Source organism: Schistosoma haematobium, chromosome 3 (genome assembly GCF_000699445.3).
Source record: "Schistosoma haematobium chromosome 3, whole genome shotgun sequence".
NCBI lineage: Eukaryota > Metazoa > Platyhelminthes > Trematoda > Strigeidida > Schistosomatidae > Schistosoma > Schistosoma haematobium.
Genome location: NC_067198.1, coordinates 5665183 through 5687716, shown reverse-complemented (window position 1 = coordinate 5687716; position 22534 = coordinate 5665183). Strand labels below are relative to the sequence as shown.

Sequence of the window (22534 nt, the reverse complement as noted above, 5' to 3'; positions counted from 1 at the left end):
CAATGATCTTGTACCTCTTGGTTTCTATTAGCTTTAAAGCTTGATTGAATAAACCTTCCATACAGTTTAATTCATTTTTATTTTTAACATATAACCTTGATGCGTTATATCACTATGACAAGCTTTATTCAATAAACTGGAAGTTTACTATTTTGTATCAGTCAATCAGCTAGCTACAAAGTAGGACCAGGCACATATATGCATCGGTCCAAGTTGCCATATCTCATTATCACAGCAAGATGAACACCGGATTCACAGAAGTGGTTAATTCAATGGTGGTAATATATAAAAGAAAGATTGCATATAAGGATATAATACAAGAAGAAAGAATTAGTTGGTAGAAAGAAAGATATCAAGCGATTTTAATCTCTTAGTTTAAGGGAAGACAGAGAGTGTATGCATTTACGCCATTGTGGTCGATCTTGAGCTATATCACATAGAGTCTCCAACTATTGGTTACGATAGTCACGTGGACCACAACCAAGTAGTCTGCATCTACAAATATTGCTCAGACTAGAAGTTAGTGACTTCAAGCACTGATACTACGTTGTTTTGCCGCCCACTATTTTTTATATTAATTCTTTAATTTTCAACCAGGTTTTTTGATGAAATGATTAGTTCTAGGTTAATATTTCAATATAGATCGATGAGAAAAAACAGTACGCAGTTTTATTGTGTTTTAAGTTGTTACATTTTTAACGATGTAAATTGTAATGGAGAGAAAACGTTGAAAATCCTTGCACAACATTTCATTGGACAGTACTGTCATTTATTTGTTTCTTCTCCTTGTCATGTACTTTAATCTTTATTCAGATCTCTTTTAACTACACTTTGTGTTCTTCAATCCTTCTTGTTTAAGCTTTTATTATGTGACTGATTAATTACTTACATTTTGTTACTTGAAAATAAGGTCATGTTTGATTAAGCTTGTAGTGACTTACTTTTATCAGAACGCGATTGGTTTAATGAAAACAATTATTATTATTATAACCAATTGTACCTGTGCTTGTTTTAATGTGCTTTTGTTTAACTATGCTAATGACAGACATTTTGTGCTTTCATTACACTCCATTACTGTTGTGCGGTTCGTGACCTTCTTCGCACGTACTTTTTCCTGCCCACTCCGCTTGTGCCTTTTCTTGGCGCGACCTCGGTATTCGCTCGATACCACGAGATCGCCAGCGAAATAAACTTGGTTCTACTCCGCATTCGCCTTCTGATTTATTTGGCACGTGTTTCTTTGTAGTGGTGTTCATAGTCAACTGGGACTCGACGTCACGCTACAAGCTCAAGATCACAGTGGGGTCCAGTATGTGATTGTTACACTTTGATTATCTTTTTGAAAAGATTGATGGGATCCCTGCAGATAGATATCGTGTTGGAAATATTTTTATCGATTCTCAGCATGCTGATTTGCGTTAGAGAAACCCTTGACTGTATAACAAAGGTTGTACTATTTGAGGTATTTTTGATATTTGTTCACTTTCTTAGATTAGAACCATTGAAATTGAGCACAGAGTGTGTGTTTTGATATAATTTAATACGAGTAACTCATAAACGCTTTGTACGCTGTACAGAAGAACGTAGTCTGGTCTAATCAAATAAATTTTGGTTTGTTAGTTCTGCGTTCAAAGCGAGTATTGGCATTTCGGTCGTTACATATATGCCAGAAACTTTTACCGAATGGATTGGATTACTTAGATTACTAGTCAAATATTACTTTAAGTCGTACTTACCAATTACATTTTGTATACAGAATTAAAAAAAATTGTCTTATCCTTGTTGGGTAGAGCCAGGTATCTACCTCAGACGATGAATGAAAGATTGAGCAAATTACGGATTAATCAAAGTTGGATGCCAGTCGGCTCAGTGGTCTAGAGCTTAGGCATTCGCGCGTTTGACCGAAGGTCGTGGGTCCGAATTCCTTCGGTGAGATCGTGGATGTACACTTCTGAGTAGTCCCGGACTAAAACGAAACTTCCATCTAATACTTCCACGTTTTCAATGATGGTCTAGCTTGGGTCGACACATGAATTCAACTAAATTAATATGAATGCATTTTCAAATGTTTACTTCTACAGGAATGTAACAAAGTTTTTTTGTTGAACAGACTAAACTGTTTGTAGTTCATACCATAAGTACAATAAGTGCAGTGAACGCTCCTTCCTTCAGTCATCTCTGAAACACAAATTGACCTGAAATAACTTTACTACCTCACGGAAGATAAATTCATCAACTAATTGACTATGAAACTAATTATTTACTGTCAGTATAACTTATCAGGGATAAAAATAAAAGTAAATTATGCTGATAGTAACCATGTGGTCACTAATGACTAGCTTTAAGAGGTAATTCTCGAAGTAATATTGAGGAGCTGTGACTAATGGAGTTTAATCGTGTCGGGTGTGAGTCAGTTAATGACCGAAGACAAATTTAGATGGTCGCGGAGTAAATTGGTTGAAATTGTAGATTAATACTGTTGGATGTCGGCTCAGTGGCCTAATGACTAATTGTTAGCGTGAGACCGAAGGCATAGGCCCAGGACAGGGTTGGATGAAAAGTGTTGGTTGGTGACCTATGCTCCTTGATGAAGATTAACAGGCATAAGAAAGTAAAGTAACGTTTTTTCTAAGTGACCTCCTTCTAAATTATTTCTGATAATCTATACATAACTTACAAAATAATCACTATATGAAATGTATGCAAAGATAGAGAATTTCACTACACCAACAACAGGACAGTTTTAAATAGAAAGAAAATTTATCCAAGTTAATATAGAATACCACTTATGATCATCAATGGAGTTTGATTATCATTAAATAGAGAAATAGACAAACATAACACATAAATACTGAAATCTTACACAATTCAAATCTGACATGATTACAAGTATATCTTATTGTAGAGAGGCGCTAACTATTATGAAACTTAAGTTAATATATATACAACCTTCTATGTTGATTACCTTTAAGTATCTAACTACAAAATATGCAATGATAAATAGAATTTTGTTTATTATTATTGTTTTTTTCTTTTAATTATCATCATTAGTATTATAGAAGGGTGTTGCTATGTTTCTTTAAAAAAAATTTCTCCAAAGAAGTTCACAACAATAACAATAACGAAAAACCAAAAAAAAAAGAAACGAGAAAGGAATGTTAACAAGGAATAAACAGAGAGGTAGTTGAGGAATACATAGGTATATATATATATATATAAATCTATATAATCTTATTAATAATAAGATCTTTATAGATTGAATACGATCATTAATCATTATTCCTGATCCTTAATGAATACACACACAATTGTTCTCTCTTCCCCCCCTTTTCTTTCAATCTAGGTTATGTAAATAATTTGTAGATAATATTTATAATTTCATTTTAAATATACATTTTAACAAAAGAAAATCTGTTGGAGATTGTTTGTTTGCTTTTACACAGAAAAGGAAGCAAACAAACAAACGAACAGACCATTTTTTTGTTATTTTGTTTCTGTTGCTGTTGCCAATTCATCATCATCATCACAAATGATGGATTGAAAAATTTATTCATTAGAAACAAATATGTATTGAACCTGATCAGGAAATATAATTGATAATAATACGAGGTTGTCAAAATATAGTAATGCATGCAAGTGTACACCGAGAATAACATACATATCTATGTGTATATGCTCAACATATGAAAGCGGGGTTACCTTTCCGTTATGCTGAAGACGGTGTAATAGACATATATGTATATCCGTATATGAAGAGGAACTTGTACAGTAAGATAATACTACTTCCAATAATAATAATAATGGGTACAAACGGTTGGTGGAGAAAAGAAAAACAAGACGAGCGAAAAATCACAGTTAAGTAAATATTACAAAGATTAAAAAAAGAAAGAAAACTAAATGAATCGCCAACGAATTAAGTTTAAGGAAAGAAATACAAATTCCATTCTTTTTTTTCTCTATTTTTTAAAATGTGATTTCAGTAGTAAATAGAGATTAACCAGTTATGATCAACAAATATCCAGAGTAGTAGTAGTAGTATGGTATTGACTGATTAGTTGGTTTAGTTCGTTGAACTGAAATTCATTTTGTCAAGTTTAAGGCTTGACAACTGAGTATTATGATTTTTTTAAACATTATTGCCAATACTACTATTACTCTACTACTGATAATGTTGTACAGTAAATTTAGTAACATAATGTATATGAATAATATTTATTCAGATAATGGGAAAACATATTTGTATTAATAAAATAGAAAATTTGATAAGTACAAATCATGTTATTGTGTTTAATATAGTTGATAATAGTACACCAGGAGGAGGACAAGTAGACGTATTCACTTGCATACATACACAAATTTTATGGAATACAATTTCCTTTAGAAGATTACACTTAACAAGAAGAGAATCCCAAACATTGGCATATATATATATATGAATAAAACTGGCAAAATACATCAAAATCAACTAGGAAATGAAGAAGAGACCTTTGAATTCACAAAGAATATATAAAGAATAGAGATGTGAAGAATTAACTCAACATGAACTGAATTGTACTATAAGAAGTGTCGAAGGTAAAGGTTAGACAATCAGAAAATGGTAATAAAGAGACAAGCAGACAGTTCAGAGTATAATAATCATGATTGCTATTATTATACAAAATAGATTGGCTATTACTCTTCGGTGACATGACCTCGTAAGCTGCCTTGTATACGTTGCTTGATGTGAAAAAAGGATGAAAAAAACAAAAAACAAAACAATTATAATGATATTCATAAATTTTTTCAGGTATAAACCACAACAAGGCCCGGATTTCGACTTGCGATGAAATCAAATCAAAACCAACATCTTAAGGATTTACACATTGATGAGTTACAATCACTGTGCATCAATCGAAAATCTAGAATCGTGACAAACGTAATAACAACTAACTGAGACGTCAATTCATTTAGACTAGCAACCACATTACAACTTGACAGATAGAATTCGATCAACGGTGAACAATCACAGAAGCATGACATTGACCATTATTCATTGATCAACCATTCGTAAGTACTTCAGTCACACAGGAGGCTCATCACAGCTTACCTGTAACGTTTTAGACTGTGAAGCTATGTCACACAGGATCACATCCAAAAGACAGCATCAGTTCCCTCAACATTGCAAATATGTCTTAACCGTGAATGCAAACTGGAATAAGATACAGGAATCCAAATGACTAGCAGGAATCATCTAACGCAGATTCTGTGAAGATAACTTCGGTATTAACCACAACGTGCCTACACTTAGTAATAACAACCCATGAGTTTTTCGCCTGCGATTCAATTAGTACCCTTTTATTTCTTTTTATTCTCAAAATACAAATCAGTATTGAGGGGGGCAGCACCAGAAGGATGTGTAGACAACAAAATACTAAGTGATGGCAAATCAGGTAAACAGACTGAATTTTGAAGAATCCTAGTGATATTTTAACTGACTGAAATGGAGACAGGGGAACTAGATAAGCAAAAATAGGGGGGGGGATTTTAAGATGAGTGAGACTGATGTATCTTAAGACTTTCAGAACACAGCATTACCTCAGCTGGCATCAAACAAATCAAAATGTTTCAAATTATAAGAACTGTAAAAGATAATTAAAAACGTACTTCTTCCAATTCCTTTTTAGTTTGCTCTTCATGTATTCTCACATCTTCCATTGTCCAACCGTGCCATTTATCCATCCAACAGAATACTTGGCGATGAAAGTTAGCAAACAGGCGTCGTTCTTGCTAATATTTTATAGGAAATAAGGATCAATACAAACTTAGTAGGATGAAGAATCGTGTGTTAAAAAGATTTTAAAAAAGGAAGCATTCAACTTAAAATCGCAGACTTGGTTTGCACTTCGACTGAAACCTATCCCAATGCTGGGAATCAATTCATATTAATCACTAGCTCAAATCTTAACACCCCACCACTCTACTTAATAAGACTTTAAATCGATAATAAGATTGTATACAACTTTTCAATAGCGTTGTCAGTCATTATACTAATCATGACAAAGGTAATAGGTAGTAATTGTTATAACTCGTCAGTTGAATGCTACTTGTTATATCTGGTCGTCGCTAATCGTTGTGTCGGAAACGCTTATCACTTATACTCGGAACGAGGGACCTCTGCAATTCCTACGACGAGAAAGTAAGAACACAAAGACTACTACAAGAGAAGATTTATTAACCCTAAAACACGACGACGACCCTAGTCAAAAATACACTCAATTTATATATTGATTCATACACCCATTTTGATTAATAATTTGAATGAAATCACATATATATGAAAAATACTTAGAGTTATAACAAATCACAGAATGAGGATAGTTCATGTTAATGGAATATAAGAATATCGTATATTATACAGAATGAAAATATCATACGAGAATAGAAAACAAATACTACATTGAGTAATCATTACAATGAAAACAGAAGTAATGTTGAAGCAAAACTTATAATGAGCAAATCAATCGAATTTTGACTTTTCTTTCCATCATATCTGTAATATTTGACATTAAATGTTTATTTAATTTAATAATTTGAACACAACATTGGTACATAATAGCACCAAAATATATATGCGCCACATCGTATTCGCATGCAGGTTGGGATAGTATATGGCTACCTAAACCGAATTAGACGGTTTTCTTAGAGGGTCAACCTCAAGTCTTTCATTCAGAGGTCTCATCCACAAAGTAGTTAAACGATGTTGAGAGATGCGGTTCCATGCTTGCAGATGATCAATGATACGTTCATACACCATTTATCCTGTCAGGATTGTGGAGTGCCTGTACACCATTAGTTTGGAATCAGTGTTTCCCAACTGCTCATGATGGATGCTGCATACCCAACAACCAGGTTTGAGCTCCATATATTTGTTTTCCGTCCTTTCGACTTCGTAAGCAACATCGTTGTGGCAATAAGGTGGTAGTGAGTAGGACTTCCATGGTATTGTGTATATACGTGTTATCATATTCGAAGATTTCGAAAGGGATAGTGAACTCCACACCTTCGGCCGTACCAGGGCGTTTGGGGGAATACAATACTCAACCAATCATTATTACACTTTTATTAACCTGATTATACGTGCACTTGGAATTAGTTAGTTGCTCAGACATTTTCTAACACATGTACATACCTCAACCAATCAATGATGGGATGATATGTACTGATTTAAGTGTGAATATGTAATCAAGTCAACAGTTACACTACTCAGATTACAAAGTCAAACTGTTGTCGTATCATATAAGAAATGGTAAAGTGTAAGAAAATCATGCGTCACATATAGCTGAAGTTAAATTTCAAAAAAACTATAGATCCAGTGAATGACTATACAGTGAAAACTTATCACTCCATGAATACATATAATCTATTATACACTAAATAGTGCATATCTAACTAAGAAGTATTTATCTCATTTCCTTGTATTAAGTACTAACTAACTAGTAACATTATTTCAATAATTATAATTCCCAACTATTCCTATCGCTTGGTATTCTCAGACACCAATTCACTTGACAAGTTCCCAAATCAGAACATGATTGAACAGGAAAAAGATTCATATTCCAAATAAAAAGGTTAAATGGAAGTAAGAAGCACAATAGGAAAAACGTTAGTATATTTATGGTTTTTACATGAGAAGATTCTAGAATGTTCTCCAAGTATCGACTAGAGCTGAGTGGATAAGAATTAGCCAAAGCAATCGCGTATTGAGCATGCTTTAGTCTAAACTATGTCCCACTAACAGTTACAATGTCTAATTTCCGACCACAGTATTCAGCATTGATCAAGATTTTTTAAAGACTACTACCTAAAACTGTCATAATGAATTTTCCAAATTGAAATAAACAATCCAAAATTCGAACATGTGACCCAGTAACTAAAAGTTAACTGCTACTATAATTGTAAAACATTACCGTTTTGATTATGAGTAAACATTGAAAATATTGCAAATAAATTAAACAATTAGGAAGTTATTTAGAGTTTAATTATTTCATATATTGTAAAACAATAAACAATACATGGAACAATTCAGACAAAAACAATCAAATATGTTTAGTAAAGTAAAAAAACACACGCTACGAATGACAGATTTTTGTTTTGAAGAAAGTAAAAAAACAAAGATTAATGCAGAATTATTTGGTTAGTTTCTGATTAAGCCCCCATCTGGTACGACTGAGGAAGGGAAGAGTCAGCTCTTGCTCCAAATGCTTTCACATAGCCACGCGGAAGTCCTACTCACTACCTTCTCGTGGCACGGGTGTTGTTTACGAAAATGAGAGGACGAAAAGCGAATGTCCGCCACTTTAACCGGGTTGGTGGGCACGGAGAGTCGGAAAAACTTCATTTCAAACCAATTGTGCACATGGGCTCAAACGGCGTATGAACCAATCGTTGGTTGCCGGATACCATGGAGCTGAATCTCTTGACGTTGCTACACAACCGTGTGAGTCAGACCTTTAGGTCGAAGGCTTCGGGTGTGGCCCCAAAGAAAACCACCTGATTCGGTTTGGGCACCCCAGCAGTATCTCAACCCACACACAAATGAAGTAACTTGTGTGGCGTATATTCATTCGACGCCCCTTTGTACCAACGTTTATGTGCTCAAATAAACAAATAAAATAATGTCATCAGTTGCTTACAATCTATAATATATTATAGATATTGACATACTTATAAATACAAGGGTGATTTGAGATGAATTTGTATATCACGATGTAGTGAAGATTCCAATAGAATTAATAAGGTCATAAAAAATCTTTTGTTTCAGGTAAATAAATAAAGCGTGTAAAGTTTCATAACATTGAACTAATGTTTAGAGTTAACAAACATTAGATGACTGAGTAGTGAAACAACTGAAAACAGATTAATGGTAATAAAGATATGAATTGAATAAAAATGGCAATGATGTAATCCAACTTCAGAAAGAGTTGAAATAATGAATGACGCAATAAAAAGGATGTAATGTTACCAGGGCAAAGAAAGATTTATCACTTTTTTCTGGACACATAGACCAAGTTTTAGACCATTAATTTCTGTAGCTCTAGCAAATTGTTGCTAACCACCTTGAATAACTTCAGTCTATCTACTTGACGTCCTGTGCCAAGGTGTCTAGAGATGGCACTGTTGAATGCTTTTAATACATTTGGTCTAAGACTTTCTGGAATATGTTATTTGGATCGGACGTAGGCTCTCTTTTCTGTTCTACCGATGTAACTGCTTCGGCAGATACATATGGATTTGTATATACAGTTGGTGGTAACATGAAAGGGATACCTATCGACCTTTAATTGTGTTAAAGAACATGTTATTTCGGACAACAGTTTAGTTGCAGGATAAGCTCTTATCAATGCAGCCTTTAGTCTTTTTCACATTCATTAGTTCCACTTCTAGCGTATCCACAGTAAATATTCTTTCTGTTCTATGAAATGTTTTAACCAGTGCGTTTTTGTAACGGAATGGACAAAAGCTATTGCAATTGTGATAAATCCCATTCTGTTTTTTTGATAGACTGAATTGATGGACTGTGCCATCCTTTCTTTGTTTTAGTGTGATGTCGAGAAAATGGAACGTGGTTCACATTTTAATGCTCCATAGTAAAATGGATACTTTTATGAATTTCGTTGAAAAGTTTCAACAAATTTGTTGTGTGTTGTTGATTATTACACATGATGAAGGTGTTGTAAACATACCTCGAATAATAAACCATTTCATCAATCGATTTTTTGAGCTTGGTTCTTTCGAGATTAGCACCAATCTTTGTTTTTGCTCTCTTCAAGATAATAAAGGGAACTATGTTTATGAGATTTTTGTTTGTCTATTTTTTGTGCATCATTCTATCATTTGCTCCGTGTTTTAATACACATTTAATAGAATAATATTATACTCAAATTTGTAATAAACCGTTTTGACTTCAGTTTACTAACTAATAAAAAGTGTTGAAACGAAGGGGTACTGTACTGTAGAGAAAAACTACCTATTCATTTATCTATATCATATGTCAATTTTGATAATACAATAAAGCACCAAAAAGTGTGGGTCACATAAATTGTGAAGAAACTGAAGTGGGAATGAGGCTCTTAAGTCAATAAAGTAACAAGAACAGTATTTAATAAGAGATGGAGTTTGGTTGAAAATACAGCCAAGGAAAAACTTGTTTTAGTTAACGAAAGAGCTTAAAAGAAGACTATAGCAGAATACCTTTTGCTTTCTATTCCGAGCCACATTTAATGACTCAAGTTATTGAGTTATATTGTCTTTAAAAACCCAATCAAAGAGTTATGATGAACCTACAGATTCCAGTCCCGTACAATAATGACATTTCAAAAGTTGACTATCTCTATGTATTTCTGAACCAGTACTAACATAAGCAAAAAATACACGATGTGGAAGCCAGTGAAGTTAGTGTTTCAGCATGGTGACATAGTTACTTTGCTAGAATACACAGTTGGACCTCAGTATTACTAATACAGAGATACAAATATAGAGCCAAAAACCAAATCAATGGAAGATACAACTAAAATAAAGAAGTAAACAATAACATGTTAAAGGTTCACAATAACCAAACAACATCGAAGTCTACAGGACAAGCTGTGAGCCATATGTGCAGAAATTCGAACAATTCAGTTCTAACTAAGATTTGTGTTGATGATGTCGTTTAGAATAACGATGAAAGCTCTTCAACTAGACCATCCAACTCAAAGAACAGAACTCCATCACAATCGATTCTTAGACGCCTTATGTGTAAATCATGCGATTTCAATACTTCCCTGTTTGACTGTGTTCGTACCTAATCTATAAGTATAAACTGACAGTTATATCATTATAATACAGTGTTAATTCATAACCAAATACTAATTAACTGTTACTATGATAAAAGTACTGATTAATGGTCGTTGAAGGATGCCAACAATCTACCATTTTCTTGATTAATTAACTGTCACCTATGTAAATCAGGATATATATATATATATATATATATATATATATATATATATATATATATATATATACGTGTATACTGGAGATTATCTGATTAGAGCTGATTGCTGCTTAGTCACAGTACTCTCGTCACAATATTCAAAATAATTACAAGTAACTAACTTATGAACTAGAAGTAGGCAAAACATGTACATTTGAAACCTTTAGTGAATACTCACACATGATTAGCACACTTTTTTAAAAACTTAATTGAAGCAAAAGTGACCGAATATGTCAATCACATGTGGTTTATCATTAAATCAATTCACATATATATAACTATCAAGTGACCATTAAAAATCGGTCGTTCAAAAGTGTAGCATGTGTCATAAACATATGGATTTCAACTACAGAAGAATTATTATTGCTGTTATCATGAACCACTTTCACACTTTTGCTTATCCTTAAAAGAAAAAAAGAATAGTGCTTACATTAGCAAATTGAAACCATCTATGATTCGAAATCATTTTTAGGAATTTAAGTATTTCCATAAGTTTCATCATTTAAACCACTTTCATGACATATATATGGAAATTCACTAATCAAACATGGATACATTACAGAATATACATCATTTGCAGCTTTCAGTAGAAAAAAAGCACAGTAATACATAAAAATATGTCATAATATTATTTAGTTATGTATGTATAGGTTAATATACATAGGATAGAACTATATTGGTCCTGTGAGGTCAAGTAATATTATCTGACTATATTTTGGTCAGTATACTGAGCGGCAGTTCGTTCTGTTCTACTTCACGGCTGCAAAACGTGGACATTAAGAGTGGAGGATACTCGTAAGCTACTAGTATTTGACCACAGATGCCTTAGAAATATTGCTGGCATCTGCTGGGATCATCGGGTAAGTAATAGTGAGGTTAGACGCAGGGTATTAGGGAATGATGGTAAATCAGTTGATGAGGTTGTAAATTTTTATTGACCAAGATGGTTGGGTCACGTGTTGCGTATGCCTGAACTCCGATTACCACGATGCTTAGTGCTGACTGGTATTGGGGATGGTTGAAGAAAAATTAGAGTCGGCCAAACCAAAACGTGGCATCAGTGCTTGAAGTCACTAACTTCTAGTCTGAGCCATGTTGGCAGATGCAGACTACTTGATTGGGGTCTGCATGACTATCGTAACCAATGGTTGGAGACTCTGTCTGACATGCCTCAGAATCGATCACAATGGATTCAGTGCATACACTCTTTGTCTTCCCTTAAAATATGAGATTAAAATTGCTTTATATCTTTCTTTCTTCCTTATATGCAATCTTTCTTTTATATATTACTACCATTGAACTAACCACTTCTGTGAATCCAGTGTTCATCTTGCTGTGGTAATGAGATACGGCAACTTGGACCGATGCATATATGTGCCTGGTCCTACGTTGTAGCTGACTGATTTTGGTCAGTTAGAAGCAACGTGGAATGCGGGAACATATACAAGCTTCGGTCCACGTTAACACATTATATGACCACAACGAGATGAAGTTATTTTTAAAAATGCCAGAGTAGTACAAGTAATAACAGTATCAGTAGTACCAGAAACAACTAGACATATACAGTATGATGATTTAGGAACAAAGGGTGAGTTGGTAAGATAAAAAGTAATAGGTAATGTTAAAATTAAGATTTGAGGGAATGAATACGTCCGTGCCATCGTGAATGATTCTGAGTTATATCACCTGACACTGCCAATTACTGGTTACGATAACTACGAAGAAACCAATCTGCTAGACTGTACCTACCAGGGCATGCCTAATACATGTCTCAATAGATAAAACTCATTATACAATAGAGCAAAAGTAGATGTAACAGGGTTCAAACATGTAGCCAGTTGGCTGAAAATCGTGTTTTCTATACTAATAAGCCATCAATATTACGGTCATGTCTATACTTTTTGACATTATACACTTTAACAAAGGATTTTCGATAAAAAATATACACAAATAAAAAACTGTTACATAATTTGGGAAGTTTGTTTTGAATGTTCGAGTGTCAAATAACAAGCACTTGGACAGAAGACAACAAGTGGAAGGAAACTTAAACTTTAAGAAGTGCTAGATGCTGAGTTCAAAAGCGCTAATGAATGCATCCTAAACTGTGAAACATAAATACTCGTCAAAATCATATTGGTTGGGTCAATTTATTTATATATTTATGTTTATTTAAACACAAACGTTGGTACAAGGAAGCACCATATATATATATATATATATATATATATATATATGAGCTACACTTCGCCATTCGATTTGTCTAAGAGCTGGAATATTACCCGGTCACCCAAATCGCAGCAGATGGTCTTCTTAGGGAGCCACACCCCGAGCCTTTGATCTAGAGGTCTGATCTACAAGACAGTGGAGCAAAGTTACGAGATGCAGTCCCATAGTAGCCGGTGAGCAACAAGAGGTTCATATGCTATTTGTTCCTTCAGGATCCTGGAGCCCATGTTCACCACTGGTTTGGAACCAGAGTTTTCTACCCCCTCAGGGCAGATCAGCTAAATAACTATGGCGGCTTGAATCCTATACTTGTTAAATGAGTTACATTAAACTACATTTTATTTCTGTTAGTACGACAGGTCCAGGTCAGGCTTAAATCAGAATGCGTTCATTAGTCTATTTTCAATCAAACAGTATGGATGGATTGTCGTGATGCTAGGAAATTTCCATGTAAATCCTATATAAACTCTAATATATTTTAACTACTCTATCTTCATAAAAGTTAAGTACAGGGGCCAAGGAATACTAGACAGTAAAATAATAAAATAGTTTTAAATAACCATGTCCTAAATCGAATGATCGAATATTAACATACAGGAATGAAGAAAGCTCATATGTTGTACCGATATGCATATCACTCCAAAATACTATGTTATCGATAAGTTAGATTTACATATATGGAAATAATAATTTATAGAAGTAATTAAAATTATAGGTAAACAAAAGATCCAGCATACCCGTTGAATCATTTTCTCTATACGTCCTTGCATTCCCCACATTTTGAATTCACATGAAACAAGTTTGTATGCACACATAATCGGTCCTTTGTAACCATTCTGTAAATGAAGAGTAAAATAAAGACATCTAGACAGAATTTGACAGGTCATTAAATGAAAAAACAAACCGATTGGTTTTTATTTGAGTAAACTAATGTTATATAATAAAATGATGGTTAGCTTCATACTTTCTAGCCAGCCAGAAATTCGATAGCACTGTATACTTTATCCAAAATACTATTTGATAATTAAGTTAGTTAAAAATTAAGAATTTAGGTAACTCAATCAAACCTTATAGTTGTTGAAGAACATTCAGGAAAAAAAATCACATGACCCCACTTTATTATTCATATACAAAAGTGTTTCTAGTCTAGTCATTAGTAGTTAGTACAAGGCAATCTTAACATCACGCAGTGGCATGATAGTTGGTGATGTTTAAGCTTTCGGTGATAAATAGAGAATAGTCCTAAATATTATCAAGTAAACAATATCTTTAGTGTGTAACTTTCCTCACTTTTGATACTGTTAGCTAATTATTTGTTTTATTAAAATACATTAATATCGGTACAAAGGAGATTTATTTATTTATTTTAACACATAGATATTGGTACAAGGAGGCACCAAATACATATGCGCCACACAAATATCATTTGATATGTGTGAGGGCTGTGATACTGCCCGGGTGCCCAAACCGAAGCAGGTACAAAGGAGAACCGAAATAAATATGCGATACAGAATAAGAACGTGGGACTGCGGGGTCATAAAGAAAGGTGACGATAAAAAAACAATAAATTGTAAATATGAGTGAACAAGAGCAGTGAATAATGGGATAAGCAGATCACGTATAAAAAATACAATTAGAAACATTCCTTTTTTCACTTTTAAAAGAAAGTCAACAAAAATTACAACAGGATGACCAGTGGTTTATGCTTTGAGTCATGTCTGGTAACACATTAAGCCAGTGAGTTGTGTTATCTGTTTGACATTAAATAGAGACCGACAAATACCGGCTCTATACAACTTTGTTTGGTAGCTCGGGTCTATGTTATAAACTAAACACTTCTCTTTTTCAACCAGTATCAGCGTCGGCAATAAAATGCAAGATATGGAAGTTGCTCGAACGATATTCATAAAACATGCTCAAGCCAATGAATCCGGCCTTTAAAGATGGTGACACTAATTGAATTATTGTCACTGTTTGATCACACGATCCCTAATCTCCGCATGAATAGCAATGTGATCATTTCGTCTGAGAGTGATGGAATACTCCGAAATTTAGCTCAAGTTTTCATACCATATTGGTGTAGCCAGATAAAACTGACAAGATGGATAGCTGAAATAATAATAGTATCAGTGAAAATGAGAATGATCCAACATTGTAGAATATAGTTTAAGATGAAAGAAATAATAAGAAGTACAAAATAATGTTGAGACCTATGACTTAGGAGTGGATCTGTACCACTGTGACCGATTCTGATTTATCTCATCGAAAGTCTCCAACCAATGATCGTGGTCACATCACATGGATCTCAGACTCATAACTAAGTCGAACAGTTAGTGATTTCATGGATTGGTGTCAAATTTTAGTTTGGCCACTTGAAAAAAAGTTACCTCAACATTCAACACTGGATAAGAAACTCAAGAGAAGATCGAGGAGATACGACATATATCGATGACATCACTTCATAACGTCCTAGTCAAGGCTATCTGTTATTTGATTTGCATCAAACTATGCATTCTATAAGCCTAAGAAACCTATCATAATACAACTCAAAGAAAGTTATACATATGTGTAAAGACAAACAGGTTACTATCTTAAAGTAGAACTGTAACTAATTGATTTAAGCATACGATTACCACTTTTTGAAAAGTAGTTTAAGTCACCTAATTTATGATAAAAGTTTATTTAGAAAGGAAATATACCACCGTTATCATGTCCATCCAGGGTGAAAATATATAAGTGAATAATAATAATAACAATAATAATAGTAATAATAATAATAATAATAACAATAATAGTGAGAACTTGATACATATTGAAATATACAAATGTGTATGACCTCGTTTTTTTTCATATTTTGACCTATTAAGGTTGAAACACAACAGGATTTGACAATAAGAGACAGAGGAAACAATATAAATGAACAAGAATGAACATATTGAAATGATAGTAATTAATAATAATAATCATTATTGTTATAGTAGAATGGATAGTTCAAAGATAAATAACTATACAATAACAAATAAAGATTAGCTTTAAAAAAACAATTGAAAAAGTTTAATTTATTTTTAAAAGTATGTTTAGAAAACAATATACATATGAAACATTACCATAAGTGGATATTTTGTAGTAAGTGAAAAGAAGTTATTGACAAAATCTATGACGATAAATGGTATGTCAGTCAATCAGTCGGTCTTGAGTTCTGTTAGAAGTACGAGGGTGGTTATCACTTCCCGGTTGCCCACACCATGGAAGAGTTCTTCTAAAGGTACATTGAAAAGGAAATTGAGTTGTGGGTGGTCTTAGTGACCTGAGAGCGTGATCACAGTGCCCAAGGGACAACTGCTTGAGGTCAGTCACACACGACCTATTTATGAGTAATCTTCGTGTTAGCTCCGTATTTGTTGGGACCTTAACGCCGGAGACAGATATCCGTGGGATAAGGTGAGGTGTGCAATTTAGGGTCGATGTTTTCTAACCCTACCCCTCCTTGGAGGAAGGCAGCATTGCTGTTATGCTGGCTGTCTGAAGGAAACACCTTACTGCTGTCACACCTCTGTACAGTCAGCAGTACGACTTCGCCTTCGGACCTTGGGTTTGCCGCTTTTAGCCTTACCGTTCTTCAACCGACCTGTCTGGCATGGTAGGACCTTGAGGAACGGTTGTTCCAGCCAGTACAGCTCGATTGGTTCATCACGAGAAGCAAGCCCGACCACCACGTCAAGGTAGCAACAACGGTCGGGATAAATGGTATAGTATTATTGACATAAATGGTATGTCAATAATACCAGGAAATATCAAGGTAGAGCTTGACAAAGTTGTCATATCACATTGTCACGATGAGAAGAATATGATCCGATGGATTGTGTAAAACAGGTGGAAATAATTTATTAGTAACCAAAATGCTTCAGTCTGGGCACCCAGACAGTATCACAGCCCACGCACAAATCAAGTGACTTGTGTGGTGCACATGTATTTGATGATCTTTTGTACCAATATTCATATGTTCAAATAAATAAATAAAGTGAGAATAACTGAACACTAGAGAATATAGCTTGAAACGATAGAGTGGAAAGGTATATATGAAGGGACAGTAGAACATAAGATCTAAAAGATGAAAAATGATTCAGAGTGATGCCATTCAAAGTTTCCAACCAATGATTTCGCTTAGTATGTGTACAACATAAACTTGGATGATTATTTTACAACAAACCAAATGATACCAAAAAGTAAGATTATAAGGTTTACTGTAGTTTACAATATTTTAGTTTCAAAGTAAGAACAATGAGAGACACATTATTACACAAATACAGACCTAAAAATGGAGCGGTTGGTTAATGTTTACAGCACTAGGTTTTTAATCAACAAGTCTCATATCTCAAACTCGCCTTCAATTTGAGTAACTGGTTAGTATCGTTCTCCCTAGCTAGCTACCAGACACATAAACTTAGCTAGTAGGCTTTGATTCCTATTATTTACGATTGTTATGCAACATTATTCTGATTGAAATAAAGCAATTCACAAATGATTACTATCCTAGATGAATTAGCTTGAGTAAGTTGGTCTACACCACTAAGGAAAAAGAATGCACTGTTTTGATCTTAATAGAAAGTGGAGCCTTCAACTAAAGTTTGACCGGACATTATGCGACCATAATTTCTTCAGTAAATATTTTTTCAGATGGATGCTGATGAAGTAAAACAAATTGTAAGATAAACTAAAAATAGTTACAAAACTTATCTCATCAGCTATAACACAGCGCAGCAGTTTAGTGATTAAAGTACCTATCCGTTAATTACTAAATATAAGGCAACTAATCTTATTAGTAAGCTTCGATAGAACAACTACATATCCTCATTCTGTTAAAACTGACTGATAAGTCGGGGATCTGAACTTAGCTTGAGCTGTTAGGTAATCGTGTCACCAGCACTTACACAACAAATGTAGCCCAAATCAGATCACATGAACCTGTGTGCCAGGTTACTAAGTTAACAAATAGAATTGTATCAACTACAAATTGGTTGTAAAATGAATGTCTTTATGGAAGGAGATATGATTAAATGACTTACAGCAATACAAGATAACTGGTAATCTTAGCATCGTCTCTCCACGTCTTTACAGAATGAAATAGTCAGAAATCTCACCTAGATATAACAACTGGGACTCAACACATCATCACAGCCTGTGCATTACATAAATGAAATCAACGTAGAAAGTGATCAAAAAAAATAAAAGCGGATAATGTAAAACACAGTTTTTGAACAATCACAGCTACATATGTATACACATATCCACAAAGTAACAGAAAGATTCTACAGATAAATTACCTCCCACCATTTCGGTTTTAAGGGCCCACGACCAGTCTTTTCAGAGCGAAAAGTTGTAGGATCTTCATTAGGGTTATAATCTTTGTCTGCCTGAGAAATATCACCAATATCTATGTAGATCACTTCAACTTCCGCCCATTTTTCCGGACTTAACTGATGAGCCTAACAACCGAAAACATATATATGGAAATTAATGTATCCAATACGTCACCATGGTACTAAAAATATCACAAAAGTTATTTCTGAGAAATTTTAACTTTGGTTATCAAAAATAATGCTAGCTCCAATCATTATGACTAACACGATTAAAAGCATTAGTGTCACATAATGAATTGAAGTGATGATTGACGAGTTAACAATAATAATAATGCAAGATCTAATAGTTTCGCTGAACTTCAAGAGTATTAAAACAACAAATATCTTCGGTGAGATTATAATTTATGGACAATCTTTGAGCGATGCTAAAGTGGCCTTGAGAACGTCTACTTACATATTAGGGCTAAATCAAGGTTATAAACAGATGTGAGGAATTAGAACTATGATTTAAAGTTGATGGTTAGGGTTAGGAATTAGATTTAGGGTTTTCATCACGAAATGACATCAGCTAAAATGCCAAAACGCTATTTAGCCAAACAGATGAAGAATTTTGCGCCGAAATCCAAGATCTCATTGGTTCGTTCATAAATCATAATCTTGTCACGTCTTCCAGTTGAGAAATGCGGTAAATGAACTTAGTGGAAATTTGTCTACAGTTTACGCTGATATATTTACTTGTCCGAATTCCCTGTCTAGAGACATGAATTCACTATATACGAGCTTCATAGTGTTAATACAGATACACAGAACATTCTTGACTTCGAACACAATAAAAACCGGTTTACGTAATTACATCTTCACAAAAACCTGTTCATTTAATAATCATGTAAACTGCATATAATTTTTGCACAATACTGGTACATACGTCGCACAGAATAGGGGAGGTGACCAAATTAGTTTGGAAATAGTTTTACAGAATTTCACAACACTGAGTTCAATCAAATAGTAAAAGCGCGGGCAACGTAATATGACAAGGTATCTTAATTTACCAGTCCAAACAAAAACCAATAAAATCCAATGTCTATACAGTGAAGTTAGCTTAGATAAAGATAAATTTCACTGAATATCTATGCTACTTGTGAACGTTTATGACACTTTTACTAAAATACTAATGAAACATTCAGCACGGATGGTATTTCGGACTAACTGCGATCTGCACCCAATGAATACTGTAAGGTGTCAAAAGCTCTTCATTAACATGCAAGACATAGTCGAGTAAAGTCAGTAGAATACGATTTGAAAATTAGTTTGCAGTGTTCTTAATAACATGTAACTTAGCAGAGGTGAAACAACGGAGATTATTACCAAAGCCATATACATATTTATATTCATTGGTAAATGATTGAAACCCCACTAGTGATGGTGATAAGTTTTAGAAGCTTAAGAAGTAAAGAGTGGCCTTGATGGAAAGATAGAATAAAAACAATGCAGAGCGGTAAAACCATAAATTGTGGAGGATCATTAGGTGATACTAAAGCGACCTTGAAACAACTCACCTATTTACCAGTATCAAGCGAGAGTTATGAATTGGTATGAGTAATTAGGATTTAGAGGTAGAATTTAAGGTTAAAAATTGAATTAGAGAATTCCATGACGAACTGATATCAGCTATAATGCCAAAATGCTATTTAAATATATGGATGGATGAATCTCGCGCCGAAATTCAAGACCTATCCATAATTTAATCGGTTAGTCCATAAAATAGTCTTGCCTGAAAGGTTTTTTTATCATTGATTCTGACATTAAGGGGAAAATTGGCTCAACAGCTTTTATCTAGACGGTTATACATTGCAAGCCACTGTTAGTATAGTAATAATAGTAGTTACCAATAATAATGGTTGAGCATTAAAGTGAAGATTCAAGTATTGCCAAACTTAAATGTCCGTAGTAGAAAGGGAAAACAGCCCAGCAAACACAAGTGTGTGGGAAGGGAAATATTGTTTGAAACTGTCAATCAGTTTTCATTACACACTGGGGTATGATGAGTCGATCATAGGAAAATAGAAGTTATAGAATATCGTTTCGGGTTGGACAACCCACTAAAAAAAGCTGAGAAATACACACTGTAAACTTACATTTTCTATATTTACTAAGGAGTCCACGTGAAGAGATTCAATTGTTACACTAAACTTCTCCATCATGTAATTATTCTGCGGATTTTATAGCATTTGAAGTAAACTACTCACTGTGATAACAGTTCGACAGTAGGGATAAGCATTCCACGCATATTCGTTGAAAACGAATGCACTTTCAGGAGCGATAACACGAACAAACCCTGGTACCTTGTGCGCAAGATGGTAGTATTTATGGGTGTATTGCCCAGTGCTGAACCTTGGGTCTCCTTTTAATAAAGGGCGATCAGGCTTATACGTTGTTTGATCGAACGGCTCGTTGACCAATATTTGCACGCCATCACCACCACCTGTCTCTCCTTTGGAAGCTTCAGCAACGGAATACAGTTGACCAACTTGATATTCTTCAACTGTCATAGGTAAAATTACACGACTATTATAAGAGTAAATAATGTGCGATTGTCAGAAATGTCATACAACTAAAGAAACAACTAAAGAAAGAACTCACTACTCTTTAACAATCATCTTTGACGAACGAAAATTCGAATGAGGCGGCGTAGCGCACAGCTTTGAAGATGTTGAAAATCCTAAGGTATAATATGTAAAAAATATTTCCAATAGTTGCGAAGGAATTCTCTTTTTTGCATTCACTCCTTGCCTCTGCGGTACAGTTAGAAGGCCTTAATATTAATCTTTCTGGTTGTGTTAAAATTACACTAGCAAACTATTACATTTAAGCTCACCACTATATCTGAGGAATTTTAGTGATTATACCATTTATTCACAATGTTTTACGTCAAAATTAAACTTTAATTCTAACTTGCCGTCGGCGTTCGAACTTCCTTCAAACTAAGCTATGTGTAATATTGAAGGAAATCTATATCGTTTAATATTTTTTCCACTAAGCTTCTGTGTGTCGAGTTTTTCCTTGAATGTGTCATTTGACGCCGCGCCACCCAGTAGTAGGCCCTGTGAGTTGGTGACTCGGTGGGCAAACCCATATACGGTACATATTTTGTTCATTTTTTTAGCTTTTCATGCCCTCCTGTTTTGTCTTTAGATGGGTGGATATATACTCAACGTTGTCATAATGCAGGCCAGAATAACGGCCATGTTTTCACCCACGTAGCCAATGAATTTGTCATATTATGATATAATTGCTATTAAAAACTAGAATGTTCTGTTAACTTTGCTATGGCTGTAAGTTTTATTTACCAATACAGACTTTGTTTCGTTGGACATGCATCACCTGATGGAATAATATCCTAAGTCATGGAAATTTTAGCAAAGGTCGTGATTGTTTAAGAAGTAAACCGTCAGGCAATGCTGTTATTAAAAAAGGTTTTTTGTGCTGTAAACTATGTTTTGACACATAAGTGACTCTTGTCTTCGGTCTCGAAACTATCGTTTTTCCTTTGTTATGTTGGTCTTACTGGCCTATAGTTTGTTTCTTGAGGTTTGTGGGCCTAATTATCTATAGTCAACTATTTTCCAACAAATGTCTCACGAATGAAACAATAACCATGACACCTTTTTAGTTTAGTGCACTTGGTTCAATTGATGTAATCAAAGTGTTTCAATGAAGCAATGTAGGACATCAGTTTAATTATTCGGGTTGCCAAATATTTCATTTCCGTTAGTGTGTTTTGTCGTTGAAACCAGAGAACAATGTGTGAGACTGTGTATGCATTACAGTGTAACTAGCTCCTAGAAGCTGAAGTTGGGAGCTTAGAAATTGTGCAGTAGATGAAATATCAGAAGGATATGATGATGATATATCATCTTTATTATATTTCCCCTCTTCC

At 34.1% G+C, this 22534-nt stretch overlaps 1 protein-coding gene across 2 annotated transcripts in view; it reads right to left on the bottom strand.

Moving 5' to 3' along the window:
* MS3_00004877 (uncharacterized protein) overlaps positions 1-21289 on the bottom strand; it is a 32134-nt gene extending 10845 nt beyond the window's left edge. Inside the window, exons 1-9 of one of the 2 annotated variants that reach the window (XM_051212852.1) lie at positions 21238-21289; positions 20844-21162; positions 20733-20807; positions 20484-20696; positions 20369-20430; positions 20154-20327; positions 18562-18723; positions 13975-14073; positions 312-5766 (exon numbers count right to left, since the gene is read on the bottom strand). In XM_051212852.1, coding sequence (XP_051068773.1) covers positions 20622-20696; positions 20733-20807; positions 20844-21146 — 453 coding nt within the window. In that variant the 5' untranslated portion in view covers positions 21147-21162; positions 21238-21289 and the 3' untranslated portion in view covers positions 312-5766; positions 13975-14073; positions 18562-18723; ... (1 more) ...; positions 20369-20430; positions 20484-20621. Of the gene's footprint in view, positions 1-311; positions 5767-13974; positions 14074-18561; positions 18724-20153; positions 20328-20368; positions 20431-20483; positions 20697-20732; positions 20808-20843; positions 21163-21237 lie in introns of those variants that run through there. The other variant, XM_012939804.3, reaches the window with a different exon arrangement.
* Positions 21290-22534: the final 1245 nt, after the last annotated feature.